The following is a 22,288-nucleotide window of genomic DNA, read 5'->3' as shown; positions in this document are numbered from 1 at the left end:
TAGCATTGCAAAATGTATTATGCTTCGCATATTGTAAGTTTGTTGCAACTTGTTCCGCCATAAGCATTTGAAATTGGTCTTTCAAAAGTTTTATAGCACTTTGTATTCTTTCATCTGTTGGGTTTTTAATAAGTAACTGTTCTTTGTTCTTTATTTCCATTTCCAATTCAGATCTTTTCTTTTGTCGGAACAGTCTATGTTTAGAGTTCATGTAGATAAGTACCCCTCTCATATAAGCTTTACTTGCGTCCCAAACAATTTCAATTGGGGTACCTTTATTCAAATTTGTTTCAAAAAATTCTTTCAAATGCTTTTTAAGTTCTATTGTATTTTTTTCATATCTAAACAAGTTCTCATTTAATCTCCAAGAACGTCTCTGAACCTTATCCATCTCAATTTCTATCCATACAGGGCTATGGTCAGTCAAAGTTCTTGGAAAAATCTTTGTTCTTTTTGTCTTAACAAGTAGATCATTTGACAACAGGATAAAATCAATCCTAGAAAAGGATCTATGTCTATCAGAAAAGAAAGTGTAATCCAATTCTTTTGGGTTATGTATTCTCCAAACATCTTTTAGTTCCATATCTTCTTTCATATCAAAAAAAGTCTGTGGTAGTCTAATTCTAGACTTTGCCAAACTCTTTTTATCTAGTTTAGAATCAATTACTCTGTTCCAGTCTCCCATAATTAAAATAGATCTATAGTCCCATTGCAATATTTTAGTATGTAACATCTTATAAAAATAGTCCTGTTGTTGATTGGGAGCATAAATTCCAATCAAAAGAATTTGGCCATTTGCTGTAAACAATTCAATTGCTACAAACCTACCATCTTGATCTGCTTCTATAACTTTAGCTGTTAACTTTTTATTTACATAAATAACCACACCATTCTTTTTCTGCGAAGTTGAAGATATAAAATGTGCTCCTAGTTTTGAGTTTATCAAATATTTTTGATCTTGAGTTGTAATATGCGTTTCTTGTAAACATATTATATCATTATTAAATTGTTTCAAATATGTAAATAGTTTCTTCCTTTTCTGTGCTGAGTTCAACCCATTGACGTTCCAAGATAAACACTTAAAGGTCATCAGCCTCTTTCTGGAGCACAGAGCAAAATGCTTGAAGATCATCCGAAAGCTTCGATCTCGCTCCTCCCATAGCTCCACTCTCTTGTACAGTACTCTTAACTGCCTTCTTGTCTTGTCTTTCCTGTTGTTGTTGTTGCTTTTGTTTAAGTAGTTTAGATTGAGCTCTAGTTATACGTTGATCTTTAACTTCAGTCAACTGAATCAAATCCAAAATTGGAGAAGAATCAAACAAGGGCTCACTCAGAAAACCTCCTTCTGCACCTTGCACTACTTCTAATTCCTGCTTGGACTGTTCTTGCAATTGCCTCTCTTCACTCTCTTTAATCTCCAAAACTGTGCATGTACGTGGAGATGGTGTTCTTTCCTTAAGAATAGTAGTGTAAAAGTGTTGTGCCTTCTCCACGGTATTCAACCGATATCCTTCTCCCTTATATCTAAAAATTATCCCAGCAGGTGCGTCCCACCGGAAGGGTATCTGTAAATTTCTCAGTTCCTTAACAAGAAAACCAAATTCTTTTCTGGCTTTCAGCATTTTAGGAGGTAATTCTTTAAAGATTTCAAGTCGTGAACCCCCCACTTGTACAGAAGTATGAAAAGATTTTTGCAGGATATCATTTCTAATTCCTCTATCTGTAAAGTATATGACCACATCTCTAGGCAGTTGTCTTTGTCTGGCCACCCAAGAGTTCACTCTATAGCTTTTATCTATTTTGTGAAATACCACATCAGGATTAACTTGTAAAATCTTGGCCAAGGCTTCAGAACAAACTTGTCTCAAATCCTGTCTCTCCCCCTCTCGAATTCCCCGAAGCCGTATGGCGAATTCCATCGCCCGGAATTGTATCATAACAATCTCATCTTCAATTCTCTGCATTTTATTGTCAACTTCATCAATTTTATAATCATTGTCTTTCATCTTAACATTAACTTCTGATTTAAATTCTTCAACTTTAAAATCAACTTTCCCAATAAATTCTGCCAGGCCAGACGCCACTTCTGATATTTTTTTGGTCACCTTATTTTGATTCTGTTTCACCATATCTTTAACTTCATTAATTTCCTGCATAAATTCCTGATGTGATTTTTGAAGTTTATCATCTATCTCCTGTTGACATTTTAAAAATTTATCATCCAGAGTTTTAGAAATAAATTGTTTTAAATCTCCCACATCAAATTCTTTTTTCTGGGTCTGTAACTGCTGTGCAGAGGGAAGCTGCGTTTCTTGTTTATGTGTGGGGGATCCCCCCCCCTGCTGCCTTCCCTTCCTGCTTCTTTGAAGCCATCCTGCCACGTAGTCTGGATTTTCTAAAAAGGGAAGTTCCTTTTCCTTTCCCTCCTGCACAAAGACTTCTAAAAAAGTCCCCCAGATTTGATCAATTAAAAGCTAAAGTAAAACAAAGTCCAATATTAAAAAGGGAGAGATTTTCCACTTGCTTCTCTTATAGCAAACAAGGCAACTTTGCAACAACTTGGAAACTTGTAACACAAAATAACTTCACCAATCCACACTCATTGGCTCGTTAACTTTAAGGCTAAGCGCCATGTTTTTTTCAAAGCACTTTCACTCACTCAAATTTGTCTCAGTTTGAAAAGTCAACAAAGCACTGATACTTGCGTTTCCAAGTTTCAGGGTTCAGATAGGTTCGCTGTTTGTTAAAGCTGATTCTTTTCAAATTACGTTTCCTGCAGCCGGCTTGTTTTGCGGAGGCAAAATCGTCCCACGTCGCCCGGAGTTTCCGCAGGTTGGGAGGGAGCCACACCCATTCTCTCCCCAGAAACAATTCCCTGGGGGACTACGGGGGCTCAACCTGTGCCCTGCGATCTCTACTTCTTCAATCCTTAGGATTTTGAAGCTTTCAAGCCGCTTCTGAGTAACGAAGCGGCTCTACGGGCGACGGGGCTGGCGGAGCTCCAAAAGGCACCGCCGTCGCTGAAGACAGAGAAACCGGAAGTCTCGCTCTGCCTTACTTTTTTGATCTAATCCTCGGCCATCGCTGGTATCAGGACTGGAGGAGATACAAACATCGAGAGTCTTGGATTATGGGGAGATAGACCACCTTCTCTTTGTTTCAAATGGTTTGGTCGCTGTGAGAGGACGACCCTTTGAGACCTCTACCCCCACCTCCTTTGGATGGACTTACTACAACCACAAGACTTCCCATCATCGTGAGAGGGCGATGATGTTCCGATGTATTGACATTTGTAACATACTGGTCTCCCTTTTACATCTATTTCCTCCCTTATTTTAAATTACCTGTCTTAACTATCTCTAACACTCTTAGAAGAAAATGATCCTTCATCTCCTTCAACTCGCTCCTATCTTTGATGTATTCAACTGTGGAGCTCCTTGCACTGCGAGATTCCCCCCTCTCGCATGTCTGGCCCTCTCAGTTATCAAGGGCCGCCCTTGAGGACGGGTTTTGGAACCCTGAGAGGTGGTTTGCAAAAAAACGATGGCTTTGGGGTTTTTTAGATAAATCTTTAAGTTCTATTTTAAGGGGTTCTGGGAGGGATTGTGGGAATGGATCTGGGGGGATCCATAAATCCACTGAAAGGGGTAATGGGTCTGATTGTCATGGTGGGGAGGATGGGGACAGAAATCTGACAAGGATGCAGGGGGATGAAGCGATGGGCATTAGTATAGTAAGTGGGAGGGGCAGATATGACGGCTGCAGGGGGCCATATTATGTTTTGGGAGTGCGCACTCGATGTTTACGAGCGATTGCCCACTCCGACCCCCAAAGCACTGCTTGTTTCCCGGGTTGTTCAGAGTCTCAGACCCTGGGTCTACGGCTGATGTTATGTAATGCCAGGTCAGTGGTAAATAAAGCCCCCCTCATTCATGATCTTATTTCAGAGGGGGGTGCTGACCTGGCAGGGATTACGGAGACCTGGTTAGGCCAGGAGGGAGGAGTTCCCCTTGTGGAAATGTGCCCGCCAGGTTTCCGTGCATTCCATCAGCCAAGGACTCAGGAAAGGGGTGGGGGAGTGGCAGCAATCATTAGAGAAAGTCTTTGCCCGAGGGAGGCCACTGTTCCTCAGATAGCCGGATGTGAGTCCCTCCTTGTGAAGTGGGGTCGGGGGATTCAGATGGGCCTACTGATTGCATACCTGGCTCCCTGCCACGTAACAGCGGTCCTGCCTGAGCTACTCGACATTATAGCCGAGGTGGTGGTGGAAACCCCCAGACTTATTGTTATGGGGGATTTTAACCTGCCATCTGCTGGTGAGATGTTGGAGACGGCTCGGGAGTTCATGGCTTCCATGATGGCCATGGACCTGACCCAGGTAGTTCAAGGTCCCACCCACTTGGGGAATCACACTCTGGACTTGATTTTTGTCTCTGATCAGTGGCTGAATGATCTAAGAATAGGGGATATAGACATCAAGCCCTTGTCATGGTCTGATCATTCTCTCCTTCACATGGACTTTCAAGTCACTTCTACCCACCGCAGGGAGACGGAACCAACCAAATGGTTCCATCCCAGGCACCTGATGGACCCTGAAAGGTTCCTGATGGAGCTTGGGCCATTTCCTGAGACTCTGGCTCACGACTCGACTGAGGACCTGGTGGTCGCCTGGGACAGGGTGGCTACTGGGGCCTTGGACCACGTCGTGCCTTTGCGGCCTCTGACCCGATGCCGATCTCGTCTAACTCCTTGGTTTTCCAAGGAGCTGAGAGAGATGAAGCATCGGAAAAGACGCCTGGAGAGCGATTGGAGGACAAGCCGATCTGAATCTGACCGAACACAGGTGAGATCTTATATTAAGACCTACCTAGTGGCGATAAGAGCGGCGAAGTCTAGCTACTTCTCCACTCTTATTGCATCTGCAGAGAACCGCCCAGCTGCGCTGTTTAGGGTGACCCGCTCCCTACTTCAGGTGGGGGTACGGGAAGATCCCTTAAAGGGTCGAGCTGAGGATTTTGTACAATTCCTGCATAATAAAGTCGCTCAGATTCGGGAAGGCCTGGACTCCGATTGGGTAGAGCCAGGGGAGGAGACGGGGGCAGGTCTTGAGAGCGTTATCTGGGAAGAGTTTGACTCTGTGGCTCCTGAGGACGTGGACAAGATTCTGGAAAAGCTTAACGCTGCCACATGTTTATTGGACCCGTGTCCCTCCTGGTTGGTACTGGCCTCCCGGGAGGTTACATGAGGCTGGCTCCAGGGGATTATAAATGCTTCTCTGAGTGAGGGTGACTTTCCCGCCACCTTGAAAGAGGCGGTTGTGAAGCCCCTCCTCAAGAAGCCTTCCCTGGACCCGGCTATATTATCAAATTATCGTCCAGTCTCCAATCTTCGCTTTGTTGCGAAGGTTGTTGAGAGTGTGGTGGCGCGACAACTACCCCGATACCTGGATGAAGTTGTCTATCTGGATCCATTCCAGTCGGGCTTCAGGTCACGATACAGCACAGAAACGGCATTGGTCGCATTGGTGGATGATCTCTGGAGGGCTCGGGACAGAGGTTGCTCCTCTATCCTGGTCCTATTAGATCTCTCAGCGGCTTTTGATACCATCGACCATGGTATCTTACTGCAGCGGTTGAGGGGGTTAGGAATAGGGGGCACCGTGCTTCGGTGGTTCTCCTCCTTCCTCTCTGACCGTTCGCAGTTTGTGTTGGCAGGGGGGCAGAGGTTGACCTCGAGGCACCTTATTTGTGGGGTGCTGCAAGGGTCAGTCCTCTCACCCCTTCTGTTCAACATTTATGTAAAACCGCTAGGTGAGATCATCCGTGGTTTTGGGGTGAGTGTTCATCAGTATGCTGATGACACACAGCTATACATCTCCACCCCAGACCACCCCAATGATGCCCTTGCTGTGATGTACCGTTGCCTGGAGGCCGTGCGGATCTGGATGGGGAGAAACAAGCTCAGACTCAACCCCTCCAAGACTGAGTGGCTGTGGCTTCCGGCGTCCCGGTATAGTTAGCTGGTACCATCACTGACAATAGGGGATGAGATCTTGCTCCCGACAGAGAGGGCCCGCAACTTGGGTGTCCTCCTGGATTCAAGGTTATCTTTAGAAGATCATTTGACGGCCGTGGCCAGGGGTGGCTTTTACCAGGTTTGCCTGATCCGCCAGTTGCGTCCCTTTCTGGATCGGGACGCCTTGCGCATGGTCACTCATGCCCTAGTTACCTCCCGTATGGACTACTGTAATGCTCTCTACATGGGGCTCCCCTTGAAAAGCACCCGGAGGCTCCAACTGGTCCAGAACGTAGCCGCACGGGTGATTATGGGCGCAACTCGTTACGCCCATGTAACACCTCTCCTACGTGAGCTGCACTGGCTCCCGGTGGTCTTCTGGGTGCGATTCAAGGTGATAGTTATCACCTTTAAAGCGCTCCATGGCTTAGGACCTGGGTACCTACGAGACTGTCTTTTGCCACCAATAGCCTCCCACCGACCAGTTCGTTCTCACAGGGAGGGACTACTCAGGGTACCATCAGTCAAATTATGTCGACTGGCGACTCCCAGGGGGAGGGCCTTCTCTGTGGGGGCTCCAACCCTTTGGAATGAACTGCCCCCAGAGATACGGAATATCCCTGATCTCCGTGCTTTCCGCTGTGCCCTCAAGACCCTGATGTTCCAACAGGCAGGGCTAAACATACAAACATGTGAATGATTTTTTAAATGTTATCTAATTCTGGGTTTTATTTAATTGACCAAACTAAATAATAATTTTAATTAGCAATTTTATGATGTTTGTGTGTCTATATTTTTCTTGACTGTACACCGCCTTGAGTCCTACGGGAGAAAGGCGGTATAGAAATATAATTAATAAATAAATAAATAAATAAAAGAAAAAGATTTGATACATCATATCTGGAATAAAAATAAGAAAAGACATTTAATGTGATTTATGGAGAAAAAAATTAAAAATTTGGAAAATGGAAGGAAATATATGTTTGCATGCGAGGAAATGGAAGATAATGTGATTAAAAATAAAATAAAGTAAAGATGGATTGTAATAATAAAAGGGAGGCTTTTATAGAAATTAAGTGTTAAAAGAAATTAATTAATACATGTAAAGATATGCTTGATGCAAGAACTATGTTTTAATATCAAAATGTTAAGGAAAAGAACAAAGATAAATATGATTAATTGAAAATGTTAAAAGGAATTTATAAATACAGTTAAAGATATGTATTAAGCAAGAACCATATCACAATGTTAAAATGTCATGAATGTCATGAAAAAGGATACAGAAAAATAAGATTATGTGAAAAAGCAATGCATAGATGGATGGAAACAACAAAGAAAGGTTTAAGTAGAGATTGATAGTTAAACCATCTATGAATATGCTGTGTTTAACAGCCAAAAAGTTATAATATGCTGTGTTGAACAGCCAAATAAAATGATTATGCTGTGTAACAGCCAAACCAAACTGAATATACCGTGTAATGGCCAAAAAAATAAAAATGAAATGAATATGCTGTGTTTAACAGCCAAAAAAAATGGAGTTGCTGTGTAACAGCCAAAAAACAAAAAATAATATGCTGTATTTAACAGCCAAACAAAGGACATGCTGTATAACAGCCAAAAAATAAAAAAGGATATGCTGTGTTCAACAGCCAAAATAAATGGTTATGCTGTGTTTAATAGCCAAGAAATAAAAATGATTGGTTTAACAACAAAGATAAAGACAATAATGTTGGGTTTGTTTTTTTAAGGAAAATATAAAATGAGGTGGGATAATTAAAGTGAGGGGATGTATGTTGAGAGTGATAGCTAAGATAAAATGAATAAGATAGATTCAATAATAGAAATAGAGTATAAATTTTGAATTTAATAGTTAAAAAAATGGGTATGTTGAAATTAAAAATTTTTGGAATGATTAATATAATTGTATGATTTATATTGTTAAAATATATCCATCTAAGCAAATGAAAGAGAAAATGGATTGATAATTGGTTAGGATTTAAGATTTAAGTAACGGGCTTTTGGCGATAATGGCATAATTATATAGATAGATTTGAGGGAAATACTTGTTTTAAAATATTTAGTTGTGTTAATTGAAAAATAAGATTTGTTAATGATTTGCTTAATATGTGACCGGAGCAAAAGCTTCATTTTGAAAAAATGTGTTTTATGTTTTTGTTTTAAAAATAAAAAAAAATTATTAAAAAAAAAAAGAACTATATTTCAGTAGATTCAGCTTCAGATTACATTTACAAAGTAACATCCTTTAATGGTTTCTCCTTCCTGTAGATAAGGGTATAAAACCAAACTAAATTAGCTGTCAGCATCTTGGAGTTTTGGATTGCTAATAGGAGAAGGGCAGAATACATACAGATGAGGTTAAATTACAACTCCCATCAGCTCCAACTAGCATGGCCAATTCTATAGTGCTTCAAGGAACTGTAGTTCAACAATATACATGCAGACCAATTCAGGCACTACTGTAGCATGTAAATAACCATTTACAAAACTGGGAAAGATCTCAGAAGTTTCTTTTAACTGGAGTGAAGAAAGGGAGAGCGAGAGAGAGAGAGAATGTCAAAGCATGTTTGCATATCACTATCAGTGCTGTATTGTCATCTCAAATTGAGGCAAACATTTTTAGATGCTCTACTCTGGAAATGATATTTTCCTTCTTGTCACTTTTCCAGATGCTGCTTCTGAGCAATGTTGCTGGGCATGGGTGAGAGTGCTTGAATTAACACTATCTGTATTGGCAAATGTAGTTGTGTGGGAAACAGAATCCCAGCTTCTACACCATTTTTGCCCCTTTCATTTTTAAATAGGTAAGTCTATCAAGTGAAACTAGCAAATATAAAAGCTTGGAACTGACTATACTTGACTTAAATCATGTAATTGGAAGTGTAATTGAAAGAACCATCTTTTCTCTAATAAAAAATTCCTGTCTCAGTGGCTTCTGCTCCCCAAAGACCTGGCTTTTCACTTCCTTTCCTCATTATAGCGTTCTTAATGTAGTTTATACTTTCCACACCAATCCTAAACTAAGCCATTTTCTCCAAGTCTAGTTCTTTAACAGCACTGATCCAGCAGTACATAAATCAAGATAAGGTTTCCAGGACAAGCAAAAAGGACAAAATCTCTAATTCTTTATTGTCAACTAGTAGTCAGCAGATTGAATAGTCAACCAATCAATCCTCCCTCCCCCCATTTCAAGGAATTAAACAACAAAAGTCTAGTCAGTATGACAGAAAAGGAAAAAAATTGTGGTGGAAAGAGTAATCAGAGTATTGTGCATGCAATTGGAGGAAGTATTTCATGAAGTGAATGATATTGGGCAGGGTTGGAATCTCAGCCATTCAGGATGGCTCACACTTTCAAGCTGTATAAGGTAAAGGTAAAGGTTCCTATCGCACATATGTGCTAGTTGTTCCAGACTCTAGGGGGCTGTGCTCATCTCCATTTCAAAGCCGAAGAGCCAGCGCTGTCTGAAGACATCTCCATGGTCATGTGGCCAGCATGACTAAACACCAAAGGAGCATGGAATGCTGTTACCTTCCCACCAAAGTTGGTCCCTATTTTTCTACTTGCTTTTTTTTTTACATGCTTTTGAACTGCTAGATTGGCAGAAGCTGGAAGAAGTAACGGGAGTTCACTCCATTATGTGGCACTAGGGATTCAAACAGCTGAACTTCCAACCTTTTGATTGACAAGTTCAGTGTCTTAGCCCCTGAGCCACCGCATCCCTTTCAAGCTGTATAGGCAGTAGCATTGCACAAACTCATTCCATGACCTAGTAAAGATACACTATGGGGGCTGCTGTTAAATTAAAATATCCTATCAGGAGTTCATAATGTCTCCCATGACTTGGACAAATCTGCATTTTTTAAACTCTCAGTTTTACAACTGTGTACGCTTGAGTCAAATCTATTCTACTTCCATATGAATTATTTTGGGTTTTTTAAAAGCATAAAATTCTGTTTAAATTGACATTTTGAATAATTGTTTATAATTTCAACCTTCCATCCGCAGGTGAGGCGTCAGAGGCGGCTCGGGAGTTCATGGCTTCCATGACGGCCATGGACCTGACCCAGTTAGTTCAAGGCCCAACTCACATAGGGGGACACACTCTGGACCTGATTTTTGTCTCTGGTCAGTGGTTGAATGATCTTGGTAGAGGGGACCTAGATATTAAACCCTTGTCATGGACAGATCATTCGCTCCTCCAACTAGACTTTCCTACCGCCTTCCCCCGCCGCAGGGAGACGGAGCCAACCAGATGGTTCCGTCCCAGGCGCCTGATGGACCCCGAAAGGTTCCTGACGGAGCTTGGGCCGTTCCCTGAGACCCTAACACACGACTCGACTGAAGAGCTGGTGGCCGCCTGGGAAAGGGCGGCCGCCGGAGCTTTGGACCGCGTCGTGCCTTTGCGGCCTCTGACCCGATGCCGATCTCAACCGGCTCCTTGGTTCTCTGAGGAGCTGAGAGAGATGAAGCGTTGGAAAAGACGCCTAGAGAGCATTTGGAGGACTAGTCAATCCGATTCCGACCGGACACAGGTGAGGTCTTATATCAAGACCTACCTAGTGGCGATAAAAGCGGCAAAGTCTAACCACTTTTCCGCTCTTATCGCATCTGCAGAGAACCGCCCAGCCGCCTTGTTTAGGGTGACCCACTCCCTTCTCCGGGGGGGAGTGCGGGAAGATCCCTTGCAGGGTCGTGCTGAGGATTTTGTGCAATTCCTGCATGATAAAGTCGCTCAGATTCGGGATGGCTTGGACTCCGACTGGATGAGTCCACGGGAGGAGACGAGGGCAGGTCTTGAGAATGTTATCTGGGAGGAGTTTGATCCTGTGACTCCCGAGGATGTGGACAGGGTTCTGGGTAAGATTAGTGCCGCCACGTGTTTATTGGACCCGTGTCCCTCCTGGTTGGTGCTGGCCTCCCGGGAGGTTACACGAGGCTGGCTCCAGGGGATTATAAGTGCTTCTCTGAGTGAGGGTGCCTTTCCTGCCACCTTGAAAGAGGCGGTAGTGAGGCCCCTCCTCAAGAAGCCTTCCCTGGACCCAGCTGAATTAGCCAACTATCGTCCAGTCTCCAACCTTCGTTTTGTGGCGAAGGTTGTTGAGAGCGTGGTGGCACGACAACTTCCCCGGCACCTGGATGAAGCTATCTATCTGGACCCATACCAGTCAGGCTTCAGGCAGGGGTACAGCACAGAAACGGCATTGGTCGCGTTGGTGGATAATCTCTGGAGGGCTCGGGACAGGGGTTGCTCCTCTGTCCTAGTCCTATTAGACCTCTCAGCGGCTTTTGATACCATCGACCATGGTATCATGCTGCAGCGGTTGAGGGGGTTAGGAATAGGGGGCACCGTTCTGCGGTGGTTCTCCTCCTTCCTCTCCGACCGCTCGCAGTTTGTGTTGGCAGGGGGACAGAGGTCAACCTTGAGGCATCTCGCATGGGGAGTGCCGCAAGGGTCGGTCCTCTCACCTCTCCTGTTCAACATTTATGTGAAGCCGCTGGGTGAGATCATCCGTGGTTTTGGGGTGAAGTGTCATCTGTACGCTGATGACACTCAGCTGTACATCTCCACCCCAGACCACCCCAACGATGCCCTTGATGTGATGTCCCGCTGCCTGGAGGCCGTGCGGGCCTGGATGGGGAGGAACAGGCTCAGACTCAACCCCTCCAAGACCGAGTGGCTGTGGCTTCCGGCGCCCCGATATAGTCAGCAGGTGCCATCGCTGACTATTGGGGGTGAATCTTTGCCCCCCACAGAGAGGGCTCGCAATCTGGGTGTCCTCCTGGACGCACGGCTGTCTTTAGAAGAGCACATGACGGCCGTGGCCAGGGGGGCCTTTTATCAGGTTCGCCTGATTTGCCAGTTGCAGCCCTTTCTGGATCGGGACGCCTTGCGCACAGTCACTCACGTCCTTGTCACCTCCCGGCTGGACTATTGTAATGCTCTCTACATGGGGCTCCCCTTGAAGAGCCCTTGGAGGCTCCAACTGGTCCAGAATGCGGCCGCATGGGTGGTTATGGGTGCAACTCATTGCGCCCACGTGACACCCCTCCTGCGTGAGCTGCACTGGCTCCCAGTGGTCTTCCGGGTGTGATTCAAGGTGTTGGTTACCACCTTTAAAGTGCTCCATGGCATAGGACCCGGGTACCTTTGAGACCGACTTCTGCCACCAATAGCCTCCCACCGACCAGTCCGCTCCCACAGAGAGGGTCTCCTCAGGGTGCCATCGGCCAAGTTATGTCGGCTGGCGACACCCAGGGGGAGAGCCTTCTCTGTGGGAGCCCCAGTCCTGTGGAATGAACTGCCCCCGGAAATACGTAAGATCTCCGACCTCCGGGTGTTTCGCTGCGCTCTGAAGACCCTGTTGTTCCGCCAGGCCGGGCTATTAACATAACGTTTTAAATTGGGGTATTTTAAATTTCTGGGATTTTAAATTGGAGCCTAATTATTTAATGATTTTAAATTTTAATTGTTGTTTTGTTTCTGTGTTTTTAAATAGGCTGTACACCGCCCTGAGTCCTTCGGGAGAAGGACGGTATAGAAATAAAATTATTATTATTATTATTATTATTATTATTATTATTATTATTATTATTATTATTATTATTATAAAACACATATCAGTAAACACATGTTGTTTTCTAGGATGCATTATTAAATAATATTGTGTCTTAAAATATGTACTTATTTAGAATTGTTTTTAGAACATAGAAATGTGTCATAAAAATCATCAAAGTGTGACATTTGCATGATAATCAAGTTCTGATTCTCTCATTGGGTTAGACTAGAGCAGTTCATACCAAAACTCTTAACCATCTATTACCACGATGATAATTTTTACAATGCACTGCTTTCTTCTGGTTCCAATTAGTAATGCCATTTAGAAAGCTTGATTTTTTTAAAACACGTTGGTAATTCTTTTCTAGGACCTAAGTAAAAATAGCTTATCTATTATCTTTGATTTATGGTTGCAATCTAAGAAATACCTGATTTATATTATTCTGAAAGCCATGATCAGCTCTGAAATTAGGACTGTAAATGATGATTCCTCTGCAAAACTACATAAAATTAGGCTCTGTGAGGTCCAGTGGAACTGGACTTTCAGAAATAATGTCTAGTACTGATTCCTGGAGTATCAGGTGCCCATACCAATCATGATGGGAAGATTGTCAAAACAGAGGAGGACCTAAAGTGGAATGGGTCACAGCTCATTTGTTTTGCTTTCGTCTGTTGCTACAACAGCTGTAAAGGAAGAACTATCTCAGAAAGTAACTGACTGGATCCAATTGTGCCACACAAAACTTCTTGCACTGTATAATTATATAATTATTATATACAATTATAATTATATTATACAATTATAATTATATTATACAATTATAATTATATTATACAATATAATTATATAATTATAATTATATACAGTGCAAGTATAAGCATTTGATAGGTGTGCAAAGAGCGTTCATTTGATTTCTTAAATTAATGGAAATGAGGCCATTTTTTGGCTAAAACAGCCAATAGTATAAGCTTCAGCTCCAGCAGTAGAAGCCCTACATCTGTCCCTGCAGAATGAAACTAACTGTAAGAACAAAGCCACAGGATTTATTCTATGCCCTTTTAAGGCCAAACCTCATTGACTAAATTGTAACAGGGTCAATCAAGTTCTTAGACGCTGCACTTTAACTGAAATGAAAATGTTTCAGCTGAGTAATGAGTTCTTATATATATCCAAAGCTTTCCACCAAATTAACGTCTGTGTTTTAAATCTGGAAGTGTGGTTTTTCTACTGCTTTTAATATGGATGACTTTGGGGACACAGTGGCTAATGATTTAATTAATGATTTACATTAAAACAAAGGTGATCTTGCATGATTAAAAACCTACTTCTCTCCCTCTCTTCCCCTCTCTCTGTATTTTTATTTCTTTCTAGCAGCCGTTTATTAAAGAGCCTGGATATTTTTGCTGTGAAAATAAACTAAATACCGCCCTCTATTAGAAACTGAGTAAAACTGTTCTGAAAACATTTTCTCCTTTATTGATTTCTTCACAGCCTTTTTATTGCTTCAGTTTTTCTGCCTGTAATCCCACTGTTAATATTCCCCTCATCATTTACTTCCTAGACTGACTTCAGTGGGCTAGCCCCAGACTTAGCCATAATGGGGTAGGCTCATAAAAATCTGTTAATTATATTAAGTTATATGGCATTGATTTTAGGGGAAAAGTCAAACATTTCAGTGAATTCACTTCAACTTGAACTCAGGTAAGTGTATACTGGATATCGGAAGTAAAAAATATTTATAATTATATTAAAAATAATAATCCTTCCCCTCCCCCAATAAGACATTATCTCAATATGATTGTGGAGCTTGAATGCTCTGAGGAGGATGAGAGCTATTCTAGAGTATGGATGGATAGGTCTCATCAGAAGATGCCTAGCAAAGCTTGTCTCTCCTATTAAAATATATAGTAAAATGTAACAACTATGAATAAAGTCAAAAATGTCTGGATAGTAGATATAGCAGTAACAGGAGACAGCAGAAGAGAATAGAAAGAACTGGAGAAAATAACAAAATACAAAAACCTGCTAATAGAGGTAGAATGACTGTAGCAAAGAGAGCAAAAATAGTACCAATGGTAACAGGTGCCTTTGGTTTAATCCCAAAATAATTAGAGCACCACTTGAAGATCAGCGTTGACAAAATCACTATCAATCACTTGCAAAACGGAGTTTTACTTGGAACAGTTTACATCCTGTGATGATACTTCTAACACCATCAAACAAGAGCAACATCTGCCTATCTCAGATTCTTGGAAGGACTCAATAGGTGGACAAAATTGTCAAATCCAATCTAAACAGCTGATTGAATGCAACCAACCATAATCCACTAAGAATGTTGGTTAATTGTGCTTCAGTCAATCAAGAGACCATTTCCGGCACTCTTTTCACTCCATCCCCAAATAATGCAAGCAAGCCAGTGGTGGAATTCAGCCAGTTCGCACCACTTCAGGAGAACCAGTTGTTAACTTTCTGAGCAGTTTAGCAAACTGGTTGTTGGAAGAAATTAGGGCAGAGAACCGGTTGTTAAATTACTTGAATCCCACCACTGAAGCAAGCCCATTTACAAGACTACTGAAGAAGGACACAGGCCTAAAAAACATAGTTTATCAAGGAAATAGGTATGGTCTGCAAATTTCAACCAATGAAAGAAATTAGAGTTGCATTGGTTTTGAATGCTGATGCTTTCATATTTAATTTTTCTTCAATCCCCAGCTGGAAAAGTTCTGCCTAAAATCTTGGCAAGTGACTTGACAATTCAGAGTTCAATGGGAAAAGGCTGTGAGTCTGGATTGGGCAGTTTCCCCTGCTTCTCTGTTTTTTGTCCTGAATATGTGAAATGTATTACTGTAAATATTTTTTGAAAAAGTAAATATAACCTAGGATGGCAAGCAGAAAATTAACCATTTATTGTGTGAATTTTTCAGGTGGATATTCCTGGTGGGTTCAAAACCATGCTCTTATCCCAAGTAGTACAAAGGGATTTGAAGATTTTTTTAAAAAAATATTTTGGTGGAATGGTGGATTTCTTGTTTGTTTTTTCCTCTTTTGACCCAGCTAATGTTCTTTCAGCAACTCCAGGAACCATTCACTCCCCTTTCATTAATGCTGTTTCTATTGCAGATCACTAAATATTCCTCAGCTATAACTCACGTTGAGCATCATTATTAGAGTGGTTCATCATGTATATTAATGAATTCTTCTGGTCTTGTCTAATTCTTACTTCTTCCTCCCACTTAAAGGACATGGATTCACGACTCCTTATTCTCTCAGTTTCCTTTCAGTATCAGCTTTCTCCAACCTCAGACTTTTGATGCATGGCTAACTGAGAAGCTGGGACTGCACGATAAACTAAGCAGCAGAAATGATTTTAGATCTTTTTTTTTTATCATCTTAGGAAGATTAAATAATTAGTGCTGAACTAAACACTCTATTGCATAAAATCAGAAAAACAGTTCAGCTAATAGAGCTAAAGAGCCCATTTGGTGTAGTGCATAAAGCACAAAGCTGGAAACTGAATAACTATGAGTTCTAATCTCACTTAGGCACAAAGTCAGCTGAGTGACCTTGCAGTCACTCTTTCTCAACCCTAGGGAGGAGGCAACGGCAAACACAGGAGGACAAGCAGTTGCAAGGTGTCAACACTGACTTGAAGGTCAATCGATCAATATAGTAAGAGTCAAATAGCCCAGCTGTGTCCCAATGTAGGGCATGTGAGATGATAGCTAATCTATATTATAATGCTTCCAAGCAAATGCTAGTACAGGTAGTTCTTAATTTACAATAATAATTAAGACCAGATTTTTTGTTGTTAAGCAAAGTGATTTTTAAGTGAGTCATGTCCAATGTTCTGACATTTTGCCATAGTTGCTAAGCAAATCACTGCAGTTGTTCAGGGAATCCTGCAGTCATTAAACGAATCCCACTGCCCCCATTGACTTTGCTTGTTGGAAGCCATCTGGGAAGGGAGCAAATGAAAATCATATGACCCTGGAATGTTGTAACCATCATAAATTCATGCCAGTTGCTAGGTGCTTGAATATTGATGTTGGGATACTGCAACTGACATAAGTGTGAAGATAATTCCTAAGTCATTTTTTTCAGTGCTGTTGTAACTTTGAACAGTGGCTAAACGAATGGTTGTAAGCCAAGCACTACCTGCATTTAGCCCATTCTGGAATACACTAAATGCAAAACACCTCAAACCATAGGTCTGCCAGAGGTGAGGCCTCTGCAGATTTCAGAGTAACACCTATCAAGGAAATCAGCAGTCATGTGGAAGGTAAGGGCAGAAGATGTGTATGGAATGGGATGTGGAAAGGGTGAATAGGCAGATTTCCTGTAGCTGAGAATTAAATCAGAGAGAGTGGGGTGAAATGGGTTTATTTGTGATGAGAGCCAATTTAGTGAAGTAGTGAAGGTGCCGGAATAAAAATCAGCAGACTCTCAGTTAAACATGGAAACCAGCTGAGTGACTTTGGGCCAGTGACCCTGTCTCAGCCCAACCCACCTTGAAGAGGTGGTGTTGTGAGGAAAATAGAAGGGGGGAGCATTATGCTCTCCTGAGTTGGGAAAAATAAAAGCAGGTTATAAATTTAACAAATAAATAAAACTTAATACTAGAAGATACTATTATGAGCCTCTCACATTTATATTTCCAAACTAGGAAATATAGCTATCACATCTTTAAAAATAACAAGAGAGTGAATATCCAGCATCATAAAGATAACTGTTTCTGCTGGTGAAGTCAAGAACATTTTATAAAAGCCAGTTAGGGTTATGAGCACAATTAAAAAAAACAACCAATGGAGCCATTGAGACTTTAAGGTTGGCTGATTCAGTTTTGTGCTTAACAATCACATATGAGAGGTCAAGAATTCAGATTTTATCTCCGTGAGGCAATTCATATCTGAGAAAAAAAAACTACCCTTATGAATGAACTCAAGGGACCTAACCAACAAAGCAGTTTAGCCATTTTACTTCCAGAATAAATAGATATCTCCAAAAATCATTTTGCATAAATCATCTAGCAACTTTAATTTCTACCATTAGGAATAAATTTGGCTTAATGAAAGAGAAGATTTAGTGTCCATTGAGCCATTTAATTTACAGAAAAGTAACTTACCAGAAAAAAAGCTGCAGTAGTAATTAAGTACACAGTAATTAAAAATTTGTCCCAAGATATCGGCGATGTGACATGTCCACCCACTCTGCTGATTTTTTCTCTCTTTTTTCAATTCCAAGTCAGCATCATCTCCAGAGTTGCCATGGTTACAGGTGCACTGAAAAAAGAAGGCTGCGATGAGTCTTGTCATTGCACAGTGACCTTGTGCTGTTGAAAAATGTACTGAAAGGAATGCAAGGTATATTATATACATACCAAAAGGAAACAATGCTGGTGGGATATTTGGATTGCAGGATCTCGCCACAATAGTTTATCTCTAAAATGCCTGCATGGCCATGGCTCAGCTTTGAGTGGATATAACTTTAGCTATGATATATAAAGGTTGTGCTGATTCATAAAGATGTATTGTGTAGGGTGAAATTGGAAGGGAAATTGGAATATTGGAATATTCAGCTTAAGAAGTGAAGCCGTGAATAAAGGCTTCACTCAGGTCCACCAATAAGGCGAGAAAAACAGTTCATTTCTATTGGCCGAGCCAGCTGACAGCTCGCTATAAAAGACGAGCTGTCAGCCAGACTTGCTGCTGGGTTTTACTTGTTGCAAATAAAGAGTGTTGCATCAGATCTCGCTCTGTCTCTTCCATCTAACTCACAATCTAACACTGGTGACGAGGATGGGATCGGAAGAATGATAAAATCAAAAAGAGCTGATCGCGACCCCAGCCAAAGTGGAACACAGAAACGAGCCGTTGTTTGCTGCACCACACTCTCCTCAACCATCAATGCATCTGCTAATCACCAGCCTGCATCGGTCTACTCGAGATGGCTGCCATCGCTCCACTCACTCCATATAACACAGCCTCAGGAAACTGGGACTCCTATATAGTCCGGTTCAAGTGCTTCTTAGAAGCAAATGATTTCACAGGACTTTCTGATAACAAGAAAAGGACACTATTCCTGAGCTATTGTTGCACGGACATTTTTGAGACTGCCAGGGCCCTCCTTGCCCCAGCAGCCATGCAAACCATACCATGGACAGCTAAACTCAGAACGCATTACATGCTCACACCGTCAAGAATCGCTCAGCATGGGAAGAAACCAAGAGTGAAACTAAAAATTATACAGGATGTAGGTGAGAAAGGAGGTCTTAAAATGCCTAACTTAAGATTGTATTATGAAGCGGCTGTTTTATCACAAATTAGTGACTGGTTTAACTTAACTGAAGAAAGAATGTTAAACATAGAAGGCTATGATTTGTTATATGGATGGCATGCTTATCTGTTATATGAAAAAAAAGTGGATAAAGTGTTTAAGGGTCATATACTTAGAAATGCATTGTTGAGGGTTTGGAAAAAGTATCAATATAAGTTAAACTATAAGATACCCATATGGGCAAATCCTAGACATGCAATAGAAAATATAAGTATAGAGCAAAAAACAGAGGTGATTACTTATAAAGAGCTTCTTCTTTTGGAAAGGGGTAATTTGCAACTGAAATCTTTAGATGTACTAAAAGAAGAAGGGATAATTTATACTTGGTTTCAGTGTGGTCAGCTTCAAGCTAGATGGAGGGAAGATCAAAAAATTGGTGTTATGCAAAATGAGGAAAATTTGGTGAAACAGGTTAGAGATCAGTCAGATGCATATTAAAAGGTTGTATAATGCTTTATTGGAAATAGATTCAGAAACGGAATTGGTTAAGGATTGTATGATAAAATGGACACAAAACTTTCAGGAACCAGTGATGATGGAAACATGGGAAAAGATTTGGGTCAGAAATGTTAAATTTATGCAAGCACAAAACTTGAGAGAGAACTTTTATAAAATGTTTTATAGATGGCATTTAGATCCTAAAAAAATATCATGTATGTACCCGAATTTGCAACTAAATGTTGGAGATGTGAATGTGATAATGCAACCTATTATCATATATGGTGGACCTGCAAGAAAATCAAGGATAAAAATTTGGTGGGTGATGCAGAACATTCTGAAAAAAAGGTTGAAATTTACTCCTCAATTGTTTTACTGGGTATAACGATGGATTGTACAGTATTAGAGACTAAATTGATTTTGAACTTAATATCAGCAGCAAGGCTGTTGGTAGCACAATACTGGAAGAAGGACTTTTTGCCTGAAAGTAACGAACTTAGCAGAAATGGCGAAAATCTCAGCGTATTTGAAGGACTATACACAAGAAAGATACGTATCGGAATGGAGAAGATGGATTGATTATATTCAAAATAAGTATCAGACAAGAAAATATCAAATAGCTTATGAATGAACGTTAAGTATTAGAAGTATTATGTTATCTATAGTGGAATTAAGGTTTCAGGGGTGGGGGATTTAGTAGTCTGAGGATAGATAGGTTAATTTAGCTTATGATTGTTAATTGAAGTACCCTGTATTTTACTCTGGGAAGTCTCGGGGGGGGAGGGGAGGGAAAGGGGGGGGAATATTGGGAGGGGAAAATTCTTTTTTTTTTTGTAAAACTTTTCAATAAAAAAAAAAGAATCGCTCAGCGCCATGCATTCCACCAACGGAATCAAGAAGAGGGTGAATCAATAAATAAATATGTCATCGCTCTTCAAAAAGCCACTTTATACTACGACTTCAAAGAGCTCAATGACATCCTACTTGACCGAATCATCTGTGGAGTGAGAAACATAAACCTACAAAGGTGTTTACTAGCCAAGCCAAATCTAAACTTGCAGATGGCGCTAGATGAAGCCCAAGCCATGGAAACCTCGAACCAATCCACAGCAGCAATCCAAAAATCAAATAGCCCACCATCCTCGTGCAGAGCTGTCACCATCCACCATGACAACACGGAGTGCAAAATATCTATTGACGATGAGGGCGAGGTCTGCCGACTCCGTTCAGCAAAAGGACAAAACCCCACGATGGAAGGAAAGAAAACCACATGTGTGGATTGCGGCGGTAATCACCCCAGATCAGTGTGCAGATTTAAGGATGCAATTTGTAGTGGTGTGATAGAAAAAGACACTTAGCAAGGTCTGTCATGCCAATTAACCCACTGCCTATTGCACCAATCAACCTGCCACCCAGACGGGGTCCAAGAAGGCACAGTACAGACAGCAACGGCAGGGAGAGGAATGTTTTGCAATATCCAAGAACACATACCAGGCAGAGTATGTGCCCTTGGATAATACTCTGCAAGCCACCCTAGACCACCTGGGCAAGCCAGCCTAGACCACTCAAAGAAAATGCACATCACCATATTAATTGAGGGCTCCCCATGCTGCATGTAGGTGGACACCGGGCCGTCCATGACAATTGTATCCTCGACTACAATAAAAAAAACTAGTGCCGAGAATATCCAAAAACCAATTGAAATCCCATCACCTCCAGCTAAAAGACTACCAAGGAAACGGATCCCTGTCATTGGGAGCAGAACATTCCAAGTGTCTTTTAAAAACTTTGCGGGGGCCCTGTGACTCATCATAGTGGATGGCTCCCTGCCAAGCCTGCTAGGGCTGGACTGGTTCTCCTCCCTTGGCCTAGAGATGACTGGCATCAACACCATCCATAACAACAGTGTCGAGGGCCTGATCCGGGAGTTCGCAGACATCTTCGAGGTGAACTGGGCAAGTATACGGGGGACACCCATTTTCTTCAATCTTGACCCCCAGGTTGACCCTATCAGAATGAAGCCGCACAGGGTCCCATTTGCTTTACATCCCAAAAGAGACAAACAATTGGATAAATTAATTGCCCAGGGAGTTTTAAAGCCAGTCGACCACACCAGTGGGAGACTTCAATAGTGACTGCTGTCAAACCAGATGGCTCAGTCAGCCTTTGTGCGGACTATAAGTGCTTGCTTAAGAAGGCATTGCAACAGAATGCATATCCAGTACCAATTGTGCAACACCTCCTGCACTCTCTAGGCAAAGGAAAGACTTTGCTAAATTAGACCTCACGCCGCCATACCAGCAACTGCCAGTGGACAATGCCATCGCAGAAGCGCAAACCATTGTGACACTCTGATTACAGTTCAGAGTGAGTGTGACACTGGGACTGTTCCAGAGCCTTATGGAACGCCTTTTACAAGGCATTCCAGGTGTCGTGCCCTACTTTGATTACGTATTAGTCTCAGCAACTAAAACAAAGAACTCCACAACCGACTGAGAACAATCCTAAGCAGATTTCAGGAGGTGGGGCTAAAAGTCAAAAAAGAAAAATGCCAAATAGCGGTGCCACAGGTCGAGTTCCTGGGTTACCTGATAGATGCCTCAGGGTTACACCCCATGGAGGGAAAGGTACGAGCCATACAGGAAGCTCCGACCCCCAGAAATAAAACAGAGCTCCAGGCATTTCTAGGACTATTGAACTTTTATAGTGTTTTTCTACCACAAAAGGTGTCAGTAGCTGAACCGTTGCACCGATTATTGGCTAACAAAGTCACTGTAGGGCTGGGTCAAAAGGAAGCTGCCGCATTTGCTACCGTAAAAAACCTGCTGTCATCCAAAAGTGTCCTTATCCAATACAATGAGAACCTCCCACTGGTTCTCACTTGTGATGCCTCACCATTTTGGGTTGGAGCAGTCCTGAGCCAT

At 41.9% G+C, this 22,288-nt stretch overlaps 1 protein-coding gene and 1 long non-coding RNA gene across 2 annotated transcripts in view; one reads left to right on the top strand and one right to left on the bottom strand.

The window, feature by feature from the left end:
- LOC132709547 (uncharacterized) overlaps positions 1–17,867 on the bottom strand; it is a 60,320-nt gene extending 42,453 nt beyond the window's left edge. The window contains exon 1 of the long non-coding RNA XR_009620579.1: positions 17,716–17,867. This is a non-coding gene — a long non-coding RNA (uncharacterized LOC132709547). The remainder of the gene's footprint in view (positions 1–17,715) is intronic.
- Positions 17,868–18,460: 593 nt separating this feature from the next.
- The window catches only part of LOC148114273 (uncharacterized), a 56,657-nt gene continuing 52,829 nt past the window's right edge, over positions 18,461–22,288 (top strand). The window contains exon 1 of the mRNA XM_087894536.1: positions 18,461–18,846. Within this exon, the coding sequence (XP_087750662.1) occupies positions 18,537–18,846 (310 nt within the window). The 5' untranslated portion in view covers positions 18,461–18,536. The remainder of the gene's footprint in view (positions 18,847–22,288) is intronic.

This window comes from Pantherophis guttatus, chromosome 4 (assembly GCF_059756535.1).
Source record: "Pantherophis guttatus breed Tessera chromosome 4, ASM5975653v1, whole genome shotgun sequence".
Lineage (NCBI taxonomy): Eukaryota > Metazoa > Chordata > Lepidosauria > Squamata > Colubridae > Pantherophis > Pantherophis guttatus.
Note: the sequence above shows the minus strand (reverse complement) of the source record. Positions and strands in the feature narration are given on the sequence as shown.